The 19,436-nt window shown below is 45.0% G+C and overlaps 1 protein-coding gene and 1 long non-coding RNA gene across 6 annotated transcripts in view; one reads left to right on the top strand and one right to left on the bottom strand.

The window, feature by feature from the left end:
• LOC137464292 (DDB1- and CUL4-associated factor 12-like) overlaps window positions 1–19,436 on the bottom strand; it is a 115,572-nt gene that overhangs the window by 35,667 nt on the left and 60,469 nt on the right. For all 5 annotated transcript variants that reach the window (XM_068175573.1, XM_068175575.1, XM_068175576.1 and 2 more), the window contains exon 3: window positions 172–378. In XM_068175573.1, the coding sequence (XP_068031674.1) occupies window positions 172–378 (207 nt within the window). The remainder of the gene's footprint in view (window positions 1–171; window positions 379–19,436) is intronic.
• LOC137464295 (uncharacterized) lies at window positions 349–5,880 on the top strand. The gene is made up of 2 exons (XR_010994160.1): window positions 349–4,393; window positions 5,061–5,880. It is a non-coding gene; the product is annotated as an uncharacterized lncRNA (long non-coding RNA).

The following is a 19,436-nucleotide window of genomic DNA, read 5'->3' as shown; positions in this document are numbered from 1 at the left end:
TATATTTAAGATATCTTGTCAAAAAAGACAACTTGATCAGGAATATTTTCAAGCTTTCAGAAATTCACTCTCCAGCACAAAACTCCCAAATTTAAAACTTGCTCTGACCTTATGCACTTCAAAGTATAATTCTTAGGACAGAATAATCTTTCCTCAAATACTCCCACTTACATCTCCCACACACACAGGATCAAGTGTAGGCAGACGATAAATTGCAAGACTGTTGGGGTTGTCTCCACCTGTGGCCAGGAAGGTCTTTGAAGGGTTGAGCTCAATGGCATGAATACCACATCCCTGCTGGTTCACCATGCCAGGTTCACGATCTTTCAGAATAGGAATCTTGGTAATTTGACCAGTCTGGACATCTATTACAAATAACTGGAGGAAAAAAGCAGATACAAGTCATTATCACACAGATAAGAAAACCAAAGTGGTCAAATATTCTCCCTATTTTGAACTAACATTCTTTTAAATGTAGAATCTACAAATGCTGCAAATATGGTTGAAAAATGCATACATTCCTTCTTAAAACAACTAAATTAAATAACTGTGGGTTTTACTTTAATCATCCATCCTCGTTTTGGCTACAGTAATGTTAACTTCCTTCTTAGTAGCTGGTATTATCCGGTATTTTGGATTTAGTATGAGAATAATGTTGATAACACACTGATGTTTAGTTGCTGCTTGATAGTGCTTACTTTAAATCAAGGACTTCTCAATTTTCCATTCTTTATCAGCGAGCAGGTGCACAAGAGACTGTGAGGGAACATAGCCAGGACAGTTAACCCAAACTGGCCAAAGGGATACCATAAAACATTATGCTCAGTATATAGAGCAGGGGGTTGGGATTGGCTGGGAGCTGCCAATCACTGTTGGGGGATGGGCTGGACATGGGTCAGTGGGTGGTAAGAAATTGTATTGTACATCACTTCTGTTTCTTGGATTTTATTTCTTTTTTTTCCTGTTATAACAATAATATTTTACTTTATTTCAATTACTAAACTGTTCTTATTTTAACCCACAGGTTTTACATTTTTTCCAATTTTCCTCCCCATCCATCCAGGGAAGGGAGGGGGGGAGTGAGTGAACAGCTGTGTGGTACTTAGCTGCCAGTTGGGGTTAAACCACAACAGTCCATTTTGGCACCCAAAATGGGACTCAAACGGTTGAGACAATGACAGATCTGACCAGAGCATGTTGAAACAAATTTCTTATAAGCATTCATTATATTAGTTTAATAGTCATGGGTCACAATGTTGATTTATTTACTCTCACAGTTGTTGCACTTATTCTCAGAGTTGTGTTGTGTGACACTTTACTAGCAGTATGTCTTCCCTGTGGTGATGTTTATCATCCTTGAGGCCTAGACCATGGTTATCATTTTGTTGTACTTCGTAATACTGGCCTATGATATGACAGAACCATTGGTCATGAAACTAACCTGGTATGTGTCCTCAGCACTGCCATCCTATATGTACATCAGGAGCCATCTATTGGTAACTATTAACAGTTACATCGTCTGCCTTTTCTCCTTGAATACACCTTCCAACATCCATCCATCCATCCTACCTTCCTGCTTTCCTTCTCCTCCAGGATGATTACAGTAATATTTGAGAATGTGTAAGATTTTTAATATTGTTTCAATACCCTTGCAACCAACCTGGCCTTTTTGCTAGGAGCCAGCATGTTGCTGCATATAGTTCAGGCCTTTCAGATAAAAAAAACTATTTAAGAACATCACCCAGAGATTTGCCCTGAGGCTGAATAGTTCTGAGTGATGGGGTGTGCAGGATAGTATGGGCAAGGGCCTAGGACAGTGGGCACCTCCAATGTTTTTGAACCTCACCCCTGAACAAGTGCATGAAAGGGAAGATGTGTGCTAATGTCTTAATAAACAATTCTATGGGTGAAGGTGTGGATGCTAACATCTTTGAAATGGGTCTTAATGTCTCTACTGACTTTGGGCAGCAGGTTTGTTACAGGGCTGTAAGAGGCCGACTGAAGCCCCCACATTTGCCTACTGATTGCCACGAGGAGAAACCCCTTCCCCCACTGCAGTTCCGGCTTGGAGAGAACAGCAGTGCAGGTGCAGCTGCTGTACCGTTACGTTAGCTGTTCCGAACAAGGCCTGGCGAGGACTTGGCAAGGAGTTGGCAAGAACTTGGCAAGGAACCGGCAAGAACCTGGCATGGACCCAGCAAGGAACGGCCTACTGCATCTTTGCCCACTCTCCTCTTTTAAGCCAAATGAACTTTTGGGGTGACTCCCATGGTCCTTCGTTGAAGACCCCTCATCTGCCTCGTTACCACCGTGATAGACAAAGATTGAGAACCCTCCTCCCAAGGATAGACTGAGACCCCTACTACAGGGAGGGGGGGGGAAAACGGTGGTCTGACCACTAATGACATGACCTGTTTCCCTTCAGTAATTTCAATGGACTTATTCTCCATTGTGTTCGCCTTGCTTTGGTGGTTTCAGTGGACTCACCTGTTCCCCCACAGCAATCACAATAGACTCTCATTGTCCTGCATGTTCCCCCCTCTTTCCTCTGTGGACTATAACTGGACCCCTGAGTTGACCAGAATTTTGAAGACTTCCTCGACACGACAAGGCGGATCCCCATCGTCTGGACCACTGAGGATCTCGCCTGTGTTGGTAACTATTCCCATCCACCTCTCCACAGAGAGCAGCAGGCACAACTTTCCCAGGCATTGTCCTGGGGAAGGCTGTGAGATCAGAGAAAAGAATGATAAACAATTCTTATCTTCACTTGCTGTACCTGTTGTTGTGAACATGTGGAATGTGTTATGGAGATTTGTTTACCAAAGGGTGATTTCTTAATTGGCCACTGGTGATGGTGTTTGGATTCAATTGACCAATCTGGTCTGTCTGTATTGGACTGTCTGCAAGGGTCATGAGTTTCTTTCTAGTATAGTATAGTATAGTATAGTATAGTATAATAAACAATTGATCAGCCTTCTGGAATCATAAAGTCAATGCTAATTATTACGGCCACGGGGACACCCTGATACGATAAGTGCTAGAGTGGTAAGAGAAATAAGACCTTTCTTCCAACCTTTAAAATATAAATTGGAAAAACACTGGGTGATTTATCAGTTTCTTTATTTGCCAAACTCTCCCAAGAAGGATCCATTGGAATTCTGCAAAGGAGGAAGAGAATAACAGATACTTTAGGATGGTTTACTGAATTAAATTTTAAAAATATATTCTCCTGCATCCCTGTGAATAAGAAAGGCCAAAGACTCTTTGCTATTACGTAGATCAGAATCCTGAAACAGTGAAAAAGAGCCAGCTCACCAAGACACTCCTGCCTGAAGGTTTAAGGAACAGCCCAACTATATTCAGAAATAAGCTGGCAAAGGAACTGGAAAACTGGAGAAGTCAGCAACTGAGACTTGCTGCATCCAACCAGCAGCCAAGAATTGCAGCATCCAACAATTGCATGCAACTCACTGTAAGTTTGTTCTGTGAACATTGTAGCCTATGCCACGTTACTGAAACAGGGTAATGTTATTCTAAAAAAGATTTGCTGTAAGTCCTGGTATGTCTCTGTTCCCAACACTAACTGATAATATATATGAGTATGACTTTGCAGACTGTGGAAGAGGCTTATTCCAGCAGACCAGACCTGAAGGATGTGCCAGACTGGGAGCTGTATGCAGACGAGAGCAGCTTCGTGCGAGATGGAAAACAGATGACAAGTTATGCAGTGACAACCATGAACCAGGTAACCAGGGAAAAGGCCTTGCCATCAAATGTATCATCACAAAAGGCTGAACTGATTACATCAATGAAAGATCTAAAACTGAGCAAAGTCATCTGGTGTCGCCGTTGAGGCAGGACGGGAACAGAGAAGACTCCAATTCAGAAGGCAAGAAATTAACTGATTTATTTCAAATGCACTGCCCTTTTATAGGGAACATCGTGCAGACCAATTTCATTGGTCTTAGAGTAAAAACATCTCACACCACTGGTGTGCTCTGACTGACGCACGGTGGCAGAACATATCTATAAACAATGTGAACAACAAGAGAGATAGAGAATTATTTACATTCCTTTCCAACTCTTTCCCAGGCCCTAGCCTGGTAGAAACCTCTCCTTTCTCTCTGACTGAACTGAGAATACCCATAATCTGGAAAGAAAGAGGACTGGCAACTATTCAAGGTAATAGAATTGAACACACTGAACAGACCCATGCACTGCTACAGAGTATTTGGGAATGCAGAGAAGCAGCTTTTATGCATTGCAAAGCTCAGCAAAATGGGAAAACAACTCCCAAATTAAAGAACCATTTTGCTGATGAAATAGTAAAAGGGGCTGCAGAAAAAGGCATCTTAACAGTGGTGCCACAGAAGGAAATTGATTTGTCAAGGTGTCCTGGGGTGACTTTATGATGCTTGTATCCCCATTCATCTGTTTAGCCCAGAAAAAACTTTTGCACCTTTAAGACCGGTTCTGAGAGAGGAGGGAGGGGGAGACAAGAAGTGTGCAGTTTGTTTTCAGATACTGTACTCACTCCTCCACATTCCTGCTCCTGGACTGTGTTGTCTACGGATGGACAGACAGACAGCAGGACAGAGCTCTCCTTTGCTTTTAGTTAGCTTTTAGCTAGCTGAGGCAGAGAAGTTCCCTGGACCATGTTTTTTTTTCCCTGGGACTGTTTAAACCTGCTCTGGACTGAACACCCAGAAGAGCACCGTCAGCTCACACCTGTGGTCCACCAGGCCGGGCCTGGGTCGCGACATTTCCAGCGCTGGAGGGACTGATAAGAGACTGAGTAAGCTGAGCTACAGCCCATGAAGGGAACTTTCTGAGTTTTTCATCTCTTTGAAGCCGCCAGAGGTTTTATTGTTTAATATTGGGTTTTTTTTTTTTTTTGTGCTGGTGAATGCTTTGCTTGTTAAAAAAACAGTTTTTTTCCACTTTTCTCCAAGGAAGTCTTTTCCCAAACCAGCTGGGGGAGGGGCCGCTTGAATCTGCTTTCTAGATGAACCCCTTTGGAGTTTTTCTCCCAAATTTGCCCTAAACCACGACACAAGGTTTGCCCCAAAGTGTGATCAAAAGGACCATCAGTTTTCTGGCACAAAGGCTGAAATCAAGGAAAGCGAATGGACTGTCACACCAGAGGGACAGATTGTAGTCCTACCTCAGTGAGAACATGAAGACACTCATAGGGGAACAGGGAATCTTTTGAAACAGCTGAAGAAAGTAATAATAGAAAGGGAAATTACTGATGTTGTACAGTCTATAACAAACAAATGTGAAATCTGCTATAGAAACAACCCAAACATGGGCAAAAGAGTTGTGCTAGAAATAACAGAGGCAGGAGATTTTCCTGGAGATTATTGGCAAATAGATTCTGCTGAGTTATCAAGCAAAGAAGGAAACAGGTATGTATCGGTGTTGGTTAACACCTTCAGTGGATGATCCGAGGCTTACCCCTGTCACGCTAACACAACAACGGAGGTGGTGAAAGTTTTACTCAATCATATAATTCCAAAGGTTTGGGCTTCTGTAGCAATGTATCTGAACAACTTAGGCAACATTGTGCCCCAGCCAAACTATCTCTAGTTATTCTTATCAGAGCTCTCTGGAATTCATCGAAGTTACAAGACATAAACTGTGCTAAATTAAGAAAGAAGAGGCTGAGAAACAGAATACCAAGACTGCAAGAACTAGATAACAGAGAGCAGCGAACCACCTGGACTGTAACCAATCACATACTCTGAAGAGTGCGTGCAGAACGCGTGGACAAGATAGAGGCACCAATGAAGAAATGTGTGGTTAGCGTGTGCAGTAGTTTTAGAATGTATAAAAAAGTGCATAATGTAAACAATAAAAAACTTTTCCTTAATCATATTAGTTAGTCGTAAAGGAGTCCTGTTTCCCGCACTATTGTTTGAACCATGAAGTGATACACGAACGTGCAAATGAAGTAGAAGGGACCCTTTGGATTTTTTGGACTCTGAAGAAGCATCTGCGGAGTGAAAAAGCAGGAGGCCCAGCTGGAGACCCCTGCAGCAGGACCACGGTGGGGGAGGAGTCAGAGGATGGCTCCACGGAGTCAGAAGACGGCTCTGGGAAAAAATACACATATGCTGCAGAGGAAACACCTGACAGAGGTGAGTGGCCGGGGGCTGGACGATATGGGGAAAGCACTGTCTAAAGAAGAGCAGGCTACTCTAAGAGTCCTCCAGCATGATCTCTCTAAGAGAAATTAAATATTATATTAGGGAAGTTTTGGATGTCATAGGAATTGAAACTAATGATGACAAAGTTGAGTCCCTATGGGTAAGAATTAAGGGGAAGGCAAACAAGGCTGACATCCTACTGGCAGTCTGCTATCATCCACCCAACCAGGAGGAAGAGGTGGACAACTTATTCTATAAGCAACTGAACAATGTTTCAGGATCATCAGCCCTTGTTCTTGTAGGCGACTTCAACCTACCAGACATCTGCTGGGAACTTAATACAGCAGAAAAACAGCAGTCTAGAAAGTTTTTAGAGTGTGTGGAGGATAACTTTTTGTCACAACTGGTGGGCCAGCCCACCAGGAGAGGGACTATGTTAGCCCTGTTGTTCACAAATAGAGATGGACTAGTGGGTGATGTGGAGGTTGGAGGCCGCTTGGGGCACAGTGACCATGAAATTATAGAATTCTCGATAATTGGTGAAATAAGGAGGAATATCAATAAGATCTCTACGTTGGACTTCCGGAGGGCAGACTTTGGCCTATTTAAGACACTTATTCAGAGAGTTCCTTGGGAAACAGCCCTTGAAAACAAAGGAGTCCAGGAGAGATGGGCAAGCTTCAAAGCAGAGATCTTGAGGGCGCAAGAACAGACTGTCCCTGTGTGCCGAAAGATGAGTTGACGAGGCAAACGGCCAGTCGGGATGAGCAATGGGGCTTTGAAAGAACTTAGAAATAAAAAACAGATGTATCATCTTTTTAAGGAGGGACTGATTTCTCAGGAAGTATTTAAGGGAAATTAGGGAGGCCAAAGCTCAGTTTGAACTTAACTTGGCAACTTCAGTTAAAAATAATGATAAAAAAAGTTTTTACAAACATATTAATAGTAAAAGGAAGGGTATAACCAACCTCTGTTTCTTCTTGGATGAGGAAGGGAACCTCATAACTAAAGATGAGGAAAAGGCAGAAATGCTTAATGCCTTCTTCGCCTCAGTCTTAAGTGGTAAGAGAGCTTGTCCTCAAGACAACTGTCCTCAGGGGTTGGTAGGTGGTGCCAGGGAGCAGAATGGTCCTCTTGTTATCCAAGAAGAGGCAGTCAGAGAACTGCTGGGGCACCTGGATATTTATAAATCAATGGGACCAGATGGGATCCACCCTAGGGTGATGAGGGAGCTGGCAGATGAGCTTGCGAAGCTGGTCTCCATCATTTATCAAGAGTCGTGTCTCACTGGCGAGGTTCCAGATGATTGGAAACTGGCCAATGTGACACCTGTTTACAAAAAAGGTAGGAAGGAGGATCCTGGTAATTACAGGCCAGTTAGCCTGACCTCAGTACCCGGTAAGATAATGGAACTGTTCATACTGAGTGCTATCACACAGCACTTACAGGACGGCCAGGGTATCAGACCCAGTCAGCATGGGTTTATGATGGGTAGGTCATGTCTGACCAACCTGGTCTCCTTCTATGACCAGGTGACCTGTCTGGCGGATGCAGGAAAGGCTGTGGATGTTGTCTATTTAGACTTCAGCAAGGGCTTTGGTACTCTATCCCACAGCATGCTCCTGGAGAAGCTGGCAGCCCAAGGCTTGGACAGGAGCACTCTTCGCTGAGTTAGGAACTGGATGGATGGCCAGGCCCAGAGAGTGGTGGTGAACAGTGCTGCATCCAGCTGGAGGCCAGTCACCAGTAGTGTCCCTCCGGGGTCTGTACTGGGGCCAGTTCTATTTAATATTTTTATAGACGACATGGATGAGGGCATCGAGTCCTTCATTAGTAAATTTGCAGACGACACTAAGCTGGGAGCTTGTGTTGATCTGTTGGACGGAAGGAGGGCTCTGCAGAGAGACTTAGATTGGTTGGATGGATGGACAGAGTCCAACAGCATGAAGTTTAATAAGTCTAAGTGCAGAGTTCTACATTTTGGCCACAAAAATCCCCTGCAACATTACAAGCTGGGGACAGTGTGGCTGGACAGTGCCAGTTGGAAAGCGACCTGGGGGTGCTGGTAGACAGCCAGTTGAATATGAGCCAGCAATGTGCCTTGGTGGCTAAGAAAGCCAATGGCATCCTGGCCTGCATTAGGAATTGTGTGACCAGCAGGAGCAGGATGGTCATTCTTCCCTTGTGCTTGGCACTGGTGAGGCGGCACCTTGAGTACTGTGTCCAGTTCTGGGCCCCTCATTTTAAGAAGGATGTTGAGATGCTTGAGCGCATCCAGAGGAGGCCAACGAGGCTGGTGAGGGGCTTGGAATACAAGCCCTATGAGCAACATTTGAAGGAACTGGGGTTGTTTAGCCTGGAGAAGAGGAGGCTTAGAGGTGACCTTATTGCTCTCAACAACTTCCTGAAGGGAGGTTGTAGACAGGTGGGGGTCAGTCTCTTTCACTGGGCAGTAACTGACAGAACAAGAAGACACAGTCTCAAGCTACGTCAGGGAAGGTATAGGTTGGATATTAGGAAAAATATTTTCACTGAAAGAATAATAAGGTGCTGTAATTGTCTTCCCAGGGAGGTGGTCGAATCACCATCTCTGGATGTGTTTAAAAAACAACTAGGCATGGCACTTGGTGCTATAGTCTAGTTGAGGTGTTAGGGCATAGGTTGGACTTGATGATCTTAATGGTCTCTTCTGACCTCATTATTCAGTGATTCTGTGTAAATATTGTGAAAAATGTTTTTGTGATTTGTGTCAATTGGCAATGGACTCAGCAAATGCTTGTATCTGCCATGTCAAAAGTGGACACATTCCCTGGGATAACTACAAATAATGGTTTTGAAGCTTTCTGATCAAATAGCCAAATAATGCATCGAAAAAGAAAATAGAAGAAATATAGTAGAATAAAGAGATGAGGTAGAAAAATGACTGATGCTTAGAATAAAATAGAGGAAGTTGTGGTAAAGCTAAGGGATATTGCAACAAAGTGACTAAATGCTTATGTATAATAAAAAGCTTGATGCACTTGTACCAGACTACAATTATTTAGCAGACACCAGTGCAAGGCCTCCCTCCAAATGACCACAAGAAGGACAGGAAGCCAATGACCACCTGGAAAGATTATGAAATTTTTGATCCCAGCTTATTGATATTTGCTGAGTTGGACTAGCACAAGCACACTGGAAAATGCTTTGTCGGCTTAAAAATAGTATATATACTTTGCCAAACTTGTAAGTGGTGTGTGCCATTAGTGGAGCAGTGACTCCCCGGCCACCCAGCGCTGCTTGCTTTATTTCTTTAAAATAAAATATATAATGATAAAATTTGTTTTGTCTATCAAAATTTTATATTAATTTGGTGACCCTGACGTGATGCCCTCGGATCTCTTGGACTGAGACTACTGCAGGGGCCGCCCCACTTTTGTGGCCCATAAAGGCCAATAGCCCGGGAGCTAACGGCACCATGAACCCAGTAAAGAAAGTAAGCAAAGAATTGAGCTCCCTGAGAACTGCAGTCTAAATCACCTGTAATTCTAGTGCATGAATATTGTTTTTGTTCCCGGTCAGGCTCAGTTGGTCCGGCTGCCTTGGTGTTCTGGGGTGAGAAGGGTATCTGTACACCCTCCTGCCCAAGCACCTTTGGCAGAGCTCCCAGGCACAGGCTAGCCCCAGCAAGCTGTTATAGTGATATGCAGCTCTTAAGCAGAGTTCAGTTCTTTTAGCAGTGATTTCAGCTCATAGGCTTGCTGGGGTGCTTCGGGCAGACGCAGGGAGAGAGAGACGGGGAGCGTTGTGTGAGGTTCCACCGGAGGATCTTTGTTTCATCTTCCGTGAAGGGTTCAGGGACAGCTTACTTCCAACGAGCTAGGGAAACTGAGGGGTTTTTATAGGGTACAGGGGTTTTGAGAAATGGTCCAATGGTGTGGGTCAGGGTACAAATTGACCTATTGTCTTACAGGAAGATAACAGAGGGTCTGAGGCGCGGGAAAAGGGGTTCTTTTGCTAGTCAGCATGACTATGCATTTTCTCTACCCTTAGGCAGCTAATCTCCAGAGGGGCCTAGCAGGCCTATCTGCTGCAACAACTCCACTTTCTGTATTTAATAAAAAGGCATTCCCAATGGTTCTTTTAAAACAATGGACAAGGCATGAGAACATAAGTAATACAATGACAATTACAATGAAAATCAAAATAATTCCCTTAACCAGGGATGCAACCCATCCAGTTAACCCCCATTTACCAAAAAGGTCATTGACCCAGTCTGGGTTCTTTTCTATTTTCACATCCTTCACAAGTTCTTTCATTTTTTGGATGTTTGCATGGATGGATTCTGAGCGTGACGAGAGATTGAAGCAGCACATCCCTTCGAAGTCCTGGCATCCGTGTCCATGGGCGAGCAGCAAGAAGTCAATCGCTGCGCGGTTCTGGAGAGATGCATGTCTTGTGGTTTCCTCATCCTTTAAAAGATCACTCAGGGCGGCAGATGTAGCGTTGGCTTGCTTACTAAGCCAGCAGCCTAGGTGATTTATTTCACCAAGGGCCTTAGCTGCAGCTACCCATGGTAAGAATAGGGAGACAGCGATTCTTTTTGGTTTATTCCAATTGTATAATCTGGGATCACAATTTTCATCAAATTCCGTATAGGATCTTTTGTGGCGATTTTCCTCCCTTTCTTTTTTCCAATTATGCAACAAGGTAATATTTGGTGTGAGGGTAGAAAGTTTCCCAAGGCTACAGGGACCTCCCTGAAGGTGTGAGGTTAAGGGTTTTTAGTAAGAGTTGGGAAAGGGAATTATAGGGGTTTTTAGGGGAAATTTTTTTAAAACAGATAATAACATGTAATTTAGAGAACAATTTTGTGTTCAAGCTATGTCTGGCTTATAGCTTGATTAATGCAGCAGAATGTTATTCATCTTTTCTGTTTCTTCTGCTGTCGTGTGATGTGTCGGTTTTTTCTCAGGTATGTGGTTATTCTGCGACGTCTTCGTCTCCAGGCAGAACTTGTCTGGTTTTGAGGCGGTCCTGTATCCGGTTCAGAGGAACTCTTGTCCGTGTCTGACTGAGTAGTGTTTGTAGTGCCTAGGTATGGTTTTATGTGTTTTCCTGGGTACCACCTTGGGCCTGATGGTAGTGAAGCACACGCATATCCTCTACCCCAAGTAATTAACTGGAAAGGCCCTGAGATTTGATGAGTCTCTGGGTCCTTCACTAGCACCGGTGGTTTCTCAGCGAGCTTTGCTTGGGTGGTATTTGCAAAGTGGCGAAGCACTGGAGGATCAGGTTCTGATGTTGTGCCATTTAGGAAGTTGATGACATAGAGAGCTTTGCAGAGTCTTTCAACTGGAGATATGATTTTTGTTTCACTTCGCTGCTGGTTGAGGACTCTTTTGAGGGTTTGATGTGTCCTCTCTATGATGGATTGTCCTGTGGGATTTGCAGGTATGCCTTTCTTGTGTTCTATTCCCCACTCACTGAAGAAGTCCTTTAACTTACGAGAGGCATAAGCAGGTCCATTATCTGTTTTGATCTGTTTTGGTACTCCCAGGGTAGCAAAGGCAAGGAGGAAATGCTTTATGGCGTGCTGTGCAGTTTCTCCTGGATGAGATGATGCAAACACTGTTCCAGAAAATGTGTCAACTGACACGTGTACATACTTTGACCTTCCAAAAGGTGGGAAGTGAGTGACATCTGTTTGCCACAGCTGGCAGCTGTTGAGTCCTCGGGGGTTGACTCCTGTTCCCACAGATGGTATCTGGTAGCTTTGGCAGTTTGGGCAGGTGGCAACAATAGCTTTGGCCTGATCTTTTGAGAGCTTAAACATTCTGATCAGGGCAGGCACATTTTGGTGATAAAATGCATGTGACAACTTTGCCTGGGCAAAGATGTCTGGGATGTTGGCAGTCCCTATTGCCATGGCCAATGCATCTGCTTTCCTGTTCCCTTCTGCAATGGAACCTGGGAGGTCAGTGTGTGACCTCACATGCATTACATAGTAAGGTTGTTTTCTGTGGGAGATTAAGCGTATTAATGCAGAAATCAATTGGTGTAACTTTGGATTGGGAACATCTTTTAGAAGGGCTTGTTCTGCCCTCATAGCTATACCTGCTACATATGAGGAATCTGTAATGAGATTAAAAGGTTCATCTTTGAATTTCTCAAAGGCTCTGACAACGGCTGCTAACTCTGCAATCTGTGGAGACCCTTCCACAATTTGGACATCAGATTCCCATTTTTGGGTCTTAGGGTCTCTCCATGTCATTACAGACTTGTGGGATGACCCTGAGCCGTCTGTAAAGACTGTTAGAGCCTTGAGAGGTGTTCTACTTTGTACTAATTTTGGGGTCAGATTAAAGGTTATATTAAAAAGCTTATGTTTTGGGATATGGGTAGAAATTTGGCCTGTATAGCTATCTAGGGCATACTGGAGATTTTCATTATTCTGAAGCAAATGCTCCAGGTCTCCACTGGTTAGTGGCAAGTGTATGCATGTGAACTCACACCCTGCGAGAGAACGGAGGCGAGTTCTGGCTTTTTTTATTAAATGTGCCATAATTTCTTGGAAGGTGGTAATTGTCTTTGTAAGTTGGTTATTTGTAAAGATCCACTCAAGTATCAACAAAGGGTCTCGAAGCTGAGTATCCCACTGGAAAATCAGTCCATGGAACCAGGGTGCTTTTCCCAGGATGACGAACTGGAAAGGCAGGCTGGGCTCGAAGCGATGGGCTTGGTGTGAAGATAGGGCTTCTTGTACTTTGGTGATGGCATCTCGGGCTTCTGCTGTCAGAGTGCGTGGAGAGTCCAGGTCTCTGCTGCCACGGAGAAGGTTGAACAGTGGAGCGAGGTCCTCTGTTGTAATTCCTAGCAAAGGACGTACCCAATTGATAGATCCACACAGGCTATGTAAGTCTCTCAGAGTTTTTGGGTCGTCTCGGATGACGAGCTGCTGGGGTACGATGGTCCTCTCCCGGATCAGGAATCCAAGATAAGTCCATGGGTTGGTGTACTGTATTTTGTCCTCCCGGATTTCGAACCCTGCTTATTCGATGGTTTCAATAGTCTTTGTAACTGCTTTGTCCAGGTAGGCTTTGTCTGATGCACAAATCAAGATATCGTCCATATAGTGGTAAATAATTGCCTCTGGAAATAGGCTCCGAACGGGAGACAAAACACGAGAAACATACCATTGGCATATAGTAGGCGAGACCTTGAGACCTTGGGGAAGAAAAAGCCAATGATACCTTTTGAGTGGAGCCTCTCTGTTAAGAGAGGGGACTGAAAAAGCAAACCGTGGAGCGTCCTGGGGGTGCAGTGGGATGCTAAAGAAACAGTCCTTAATATCTATGATGGCAAGTGACCAGTCTCGAGGCAACATTGATGGTGAAGGCAGTCCAGGCTGAAGAGGGCCCATGTCCTCAATTACCTCATTGATTTTACGCAGGTCCTGGAGGAGCCTCCACCTGTCCGTTCCAGGCTTTCGCAGTACAAAGACGGGGGTGTTCCAAGGGCTGGTGGTCTCGACGATGTGACCTTTGGCAAGCTGTTCCTCTACGAGGGCTTGTAGTGCGCGTAGTTTTACTTTAGGCAGGGGCCACTGTTCTTTCCAGATCGGGGTCTGGCATTTCCAGGTGATCTGAGGGGTGTCTGGTAGTACGCGCTCCTCAGTGGCCCCAATTAGAAATCCCGACTGGGAATTTGTAGAGAGGCTCCCCATTGGGATAGAACATCCCTTCCCCAAAGGGTGACGGGGGCCCTTACCACAAATGGACGGACAGTAGCCAGCTTGCCTTCAGGTCCTTCGACGAGGATGTTGTGCTTGCTTCGCATGGAAGCTGTGGCACCACCAATCCCTGAAATCATACCTAGTACGGGTTCCAGTTCCCAGTTTGCTGGCCATTCTGAACGTGCCACAAGACTTACGTCAGCGCCCGAGTCCAGGAGACCTAGTCGGTGGGTCTTCTCCCCTTTGCAGGACAGGCCGCACTCGATGGTAGGCCTATTAGGTCCCAGAACCTGTGCCCACATTGCTATAGGGTTGAGAGGAAGCTGTTCCTTGTGATTTCTGGGGAGTAGAAAGGCTTGTGCAATTGGAGTTCCCTTTAAAAGAAAAAATGGTAAGTCTGTGCAGCACAGCTGAACCAATATTTCTTGACCCGGGTACACTGTTTGTACTGCTGGAAAAACAAAAATTTCATTTGGGCAATTAACAGTATCACCTATAATTAAGATGTCAAAAGGACCTCCTTTTGGCCCATATTTGCCAGTTGGGACACGATAAACATCCCTCTTTTTTAAGTCAATGGATAAAGCAGTTACCAGCTGACGTCGGGTTCCCGTCTGTATTGCTCTGTATGCTGGATCCCCTTCGTGTGAGGTGGCTTCTCCTGGAATGATGCATGGTTGGGTCTGCATGGCTTTTGATTTGTTGTCTTGGCGTGGAGCCCGACCACGCTCCGCTGGTAGTTTCCCGAATGCTGCTGAAAGCGTGGCCGGTTTTGGTGTTTCTGGTAGGTATTACGGGGAATTGGGATAGGTGACCTTTCTGGACAGTCTTTTATAAAATGTCCAAAGTTACTACAGTGGAAGCAGCGGGTCTGGTCTTTGGAAGTCACTACTGCAAATGCACCAGAAACTCCTTCTGCAATGCCCTTAGCAACTGCTTGTGCTACTGTATTTTCAGTGGAAAGGTGTCGGGTACAACTTTCCACCATTTGTTCTATGGTAGGTTCTGTGTCCAAAGGTAAGGCTCTCAGAATGTTTTTACATTGCTCGTTAGCATTGCTCATGGCAAGTTTGCATAACAGTTCTTTTCTTGCCTCTGTGCTCTCTATTTGTTTATCCAGAGCATCTTTAATTCTGTCCACAAATTTAATAAAGCTTTCATCTATTCCTTGTTTAATATTAGAGAAGTGTTGGGTAGGGATAGAGTCATCTGGGGTGAGAAGTAGGGAGGTTTTTGCTGCGATAGCCAGGTCTTGTATTACTGCCTCAGACAAAGTTTTAGCTTGCTCTGAAGGTTTCTGCAAATTGCCTTCTCCAGCCAGCTGTTCAACTGAGAAATCTTGCCTATTAGGATCTCTTGCATATGTGTCTGATAATGTTTTTAATTGTTTTTTCCAATGCCTTTCCCATAACATGTATTCTGCTGGGGATAGGAGGCAATGAGCAATATTTTTAACATCATGTGGTATTAAGACGTGTGCTGAAAAGATTGCCTCTAGAAAATTTTTAAAAATATGTGAGTTTCTGCCATGTTCTTTGGCTACTTTTCGAAGTTCAATGAGCTCTTTGTTTGTATTGGGTTCCCACGTAATCTTAGTGGTGGAACCCCCTCTTTTTCCCTTAGAATAAGTTACAGGGAAGGCAGAAATTCTTTGTGCCAACTCCCAATCCCCTGCCCGGGTGGCTTCCATCTTAATTGAAGCCCATGGATCCAAATCATCTGTGTCAGAACTGTACTCACTATCACTACTATCCTCAGATGAGGAGTGTTTTTTCTGGCGTTTTGGAATGGCATTTTGCAAGGGTGTGGGGTGCTGGGAAGAAGACTGCAAGGCGTGGCTATCGACAGCACAGCTGGGGCAGGTTTGAGAGGCATGTAATAGCGTTATGCCACTATGGGGTATCACTGGAGTACCGTGGGAATTTTGTGGCTGTAGGGTCTGGAGCGAAGGGATCGGCGGGGGGGTGGGGTGGGTAACAGCAGGAACAGATACAGTTGCATTCGGAGATATCGTGGGTGCGGGGTGTTGACCACACTTGAGACAAGAGACCTCCGGAGGCTTAGCAGGCACACAGGAAGGGTTTGGTAGCCGCGCGAGGGAGGGGGAAGGCGGGGGACGCGCGGGCTGGGTGGGCGGGGACCGCGCGGGGGAGGGGGACGGGGGGGCTTGTGGAGGAGGCGGGCGGGTGCTGGGGGCCGCGGTAATCCCGGGGGGGCAGGGCAGGAGCGGAGCAGAAGCGGCAGGGGTGAGCTGGGGCCCGCCCTCCCTGGAGTCCGGGTTTGTAGATAAGGTATTAGCACTTGAAAGGGAACAAGCTGGTGGGAAAGATAAGGCTGGAACTGCTTCTGCCGCAGAACCCGTCCTATTTCTTTTTTCTACCGCTTTGGTAATTTTGTGAAAAATAGGTAAGAATCGTGTAACAGAGAATTCCCCATTAATTTGGGAAGTGTATATTTGTATGCCCACAGAGTCCCAAAAAGAATCCAAGGTTATGGAGTGTGTATTAGTATCAGGAAACTGTGAAATTATCCATTTTATAAACTTTTTTAAGTTAGGTTTCAAAAGTTTAGGGTTAGAGAAAGATGAATTATTAAGGGAAAGAATTTCTAAGAGTTCTAAATATACGTCTCTCTCGTTCTGGGGTTGTTTTAATTTACTATTTTTTGATCCCATAATATTATTATTCCCTTTCCCCTCCCAGCAGTAAAAAGAGAAAAAAAAAAAAAAAAGAAAAAGAAAAAGGGACCTAAATGAAAAAGCGCGCGAAAAAAGGCTGTAATATACTTATTCCTCAGCCAAATGTGGGTCGGAAGCTGCTGGAGGGTGGTCTGCCACTGTCTGATTCCTCAGGGCTGGACAAAGAGGGTCATTCAGACACCTTCTGCAGAAAATTTCTTCTATAACGGAGAAGTTATCTTCAGAAGGATTCTGGCCGGACCCAAGGCAGTTACTCTTCGCGAAGAAGGCTGCTCTGGTGGGTTTTATCTTCCCGGTTGGGCGCCAGATTATTGTTTTTGTTCCCGGTCAGGCTCAGTTGGTCCGGCTGCCTTGGTGTTCTGGGGTGAGAAGGGTATCTGCACACCCTCCTGCCCAAGCACCTTTGGCAGAGCTCCCAGGCACAGGCTAGCCCCAGCAAGCTGTTATAGTGATATGCAGCTCTTAAGCAGAGTTCAGTTCTTTTAGCAGTGATTTCAGCTCATAGGCTTGCTGGGGTGCTTCGGGCAGACGCAGGGAGAGAGAGACGGGGAGCGCTGTGTGGGGTTCCACCGGAGGATCTTTGTTTCATCTTCCGTGAAGGGTTCAGGGACAGCTTACTTCCAACGAGCTAGGGAAACTGAGGGGTTTTTATAGGGTACAGGGGTTTTGAGAAATGGTCCAATGGTGTGGGTCAGGGTACAAATTGACCTATTGTCTTACAGGAAGATAACAGAGGGTCTGAGGCGCGGGAAAAGGGGTTCTTTTGCTAGTCAGCATGACTATGCATTTTCTCTACCCTTAGGCAGCTAATCTCCAGAGGGGCCTAGCAGGCCTATCTGCTGCAACACATGAAGATCCGGACGAGAACAGCGGGCTGTGAGTATCATTCGGTTGGGTGGACGTGACAGTGTTTGAGTGAAAGTGAGAGAGTGCGACTCAATATTATTGCGAAACTATTGAGGAGTCCTTCTATCTGCAGTTCCATCACCCCGTGAGGGGCTTGGCCAGCGAAGGGACAAAGTGAGTGGTGTGAGACGCTGCTCACAATGGGTCAGGGGAATAGTAAGACCTCTGGCTCAAGGAACCCCCAGAGAGGTTCAACGAGTCCCCAGAGAGGCTCAAAGGGCTCCAAGAGAGGCTCAAGGTTATGGGGCCCCAGAGAGGCTCTAAAAATGAGAAAGGGAGCGAATTACCAGAGATACCCTGGACAGCCCCCTGGGGTTAATGATTGCACATTGGGATGCAACGCCTTCTCCGAAGGGAAAAAGTAAAGAACAAATGGTACATTATTGTATGGTAGAGTGGACTAAGGAAGAAATTAGGCCTGATCATTTATATTGGCCAATGTTTAGGTCCTTTGATGATTGGATGTGTCAAGCTTTAAATATTTATGTAAATAGTAAGGAACCCTTTGATCAGGAGGAATGTGATTATGCAGCACTTTGGAGGGGGTCCTCTGTAGCCTAGCATTATACCCCCTGAAAACAAAAAAAAAAAAAAAAAAAAGAAAGGTGGAGGAAAAAGAAAAACCTTGGGAACCATTAGACAATTTGCCCCCTCCCTATCAAGGGCAGGAAACTCCCTCCTCCCCTGAGAGGCCCCGGAGCCCAACGGCTCCACCACTATCACCACCATATAGTAGGACTCGGAGCACGAGGAGAGAACAATGCGGGGAAAATAATTCTAGTGAAGAGGAGGAAGATCAAAAGAAGAGACTATTACCCCTGAGAGAAGTACCTATGGGGGGAAAAGAAAGGGGAATAGGGTTTGTAACAATCCTACTTAATACTGGGGATGTAAGAGAATTTAAAAAGGAAATGGGGCAGTTGCTTGAGGACCCTTTAGGGGTTTCTGAGAGGTTAGACCAATTTTTAGGCCCAAATACCTACACCTGAGATGAGCTTCAAGCTATATTAGGAATACTATTTACTACTGAGGAAAGGGAAATGATTAGGCAAGCAGGAATGAGAGACTGGGAAAGGAGACACCAGCAGGGTCCATGTGATGATCAAAAATTGCCAAATCAGAGACAGGATTAGAATCACCAGAACAAGCAGGACAGACAAAATATGAGGGACCTTAGAGATATCATTATACAAGGGATACAGAATGCCGTACCTCGAGGGCAAAATATTAACAAGGCCTTCAGTGTGCACCAAGAAAAAGATTAATCACCTACAGATTGGCTTGAGAGGCTCAGAAAGAGCCTGCAAATGTATTCAGGAGTGGACCCGGATTCCCCAGTAGGAGCGGCATTGCTTAAAACTCAATTTGTAGCAAAATCATGGGGAGATATACGGAAAAAGCTAAAGAAATTAGAATATTGGCAGGACCGGGATCTCCAAGAGCTATTGTGGGAAGCCCAAAAGGTGTACGTGAGGAGACACGAAGAAAAACAAAAGGCAAAAGCCAAGATATTCAGTAGCAGCTGTGAGGGAAACTCAGAAGGGGGAAAAGAAAGCATTTAGAACAGATGGACAAAGACCTAGGGGAGAGTATAAGAAACCTCCCCAAATTAGAAACCCCGGAGATGGTCCTGCAGGTTATCATTGCTATTACTGTGGGAGAAGGACACGCAAAGAGAAGCTGTAAGCAATGATGAAAAGATGAAAAAATGTTTGAAGAGGACAAATAGGGGTGTCAGGGGCTGTACATCTTGGGGACCAGAACATCGAAAGAGCCCTTGATAAAACTAAAAATAGGTCCCCAAGGGGAAGAAGTTTCCTTTTTAGTAGACACTGGAGCAGAAAGATCAACTGTCACCTTGTTCTTTTGAGAGTTTTAAAGTTCTTCTAAAAGTTTTTTATGCCTTCTGTTGTTTACATATTTCTACTGGAGTTCTCACGCATATTTATGCAAATAATGATTGTTT

This window comes from Anomalospiza imberbis, chromosome W, assembly GCF_031753505.1.
Source record: "Anomalospiza imberbis isolate Cuckoo-Finch-1a 21T00152 chromosome W, ASM3175350v1, whole genome shotgun sequence".
In the NCBI taxonomy this organism is placed as follows: Eukaryota; Metazoa; Chordata; class Aves; order Passeriformes; family Viduidae; genus Anomalospiza; species Anomalospiza imberbis.
Note: the sequence above shows the minus strand (reverse complement) of the source record. Positions and strands in the feature narration are given on the sequence as shown.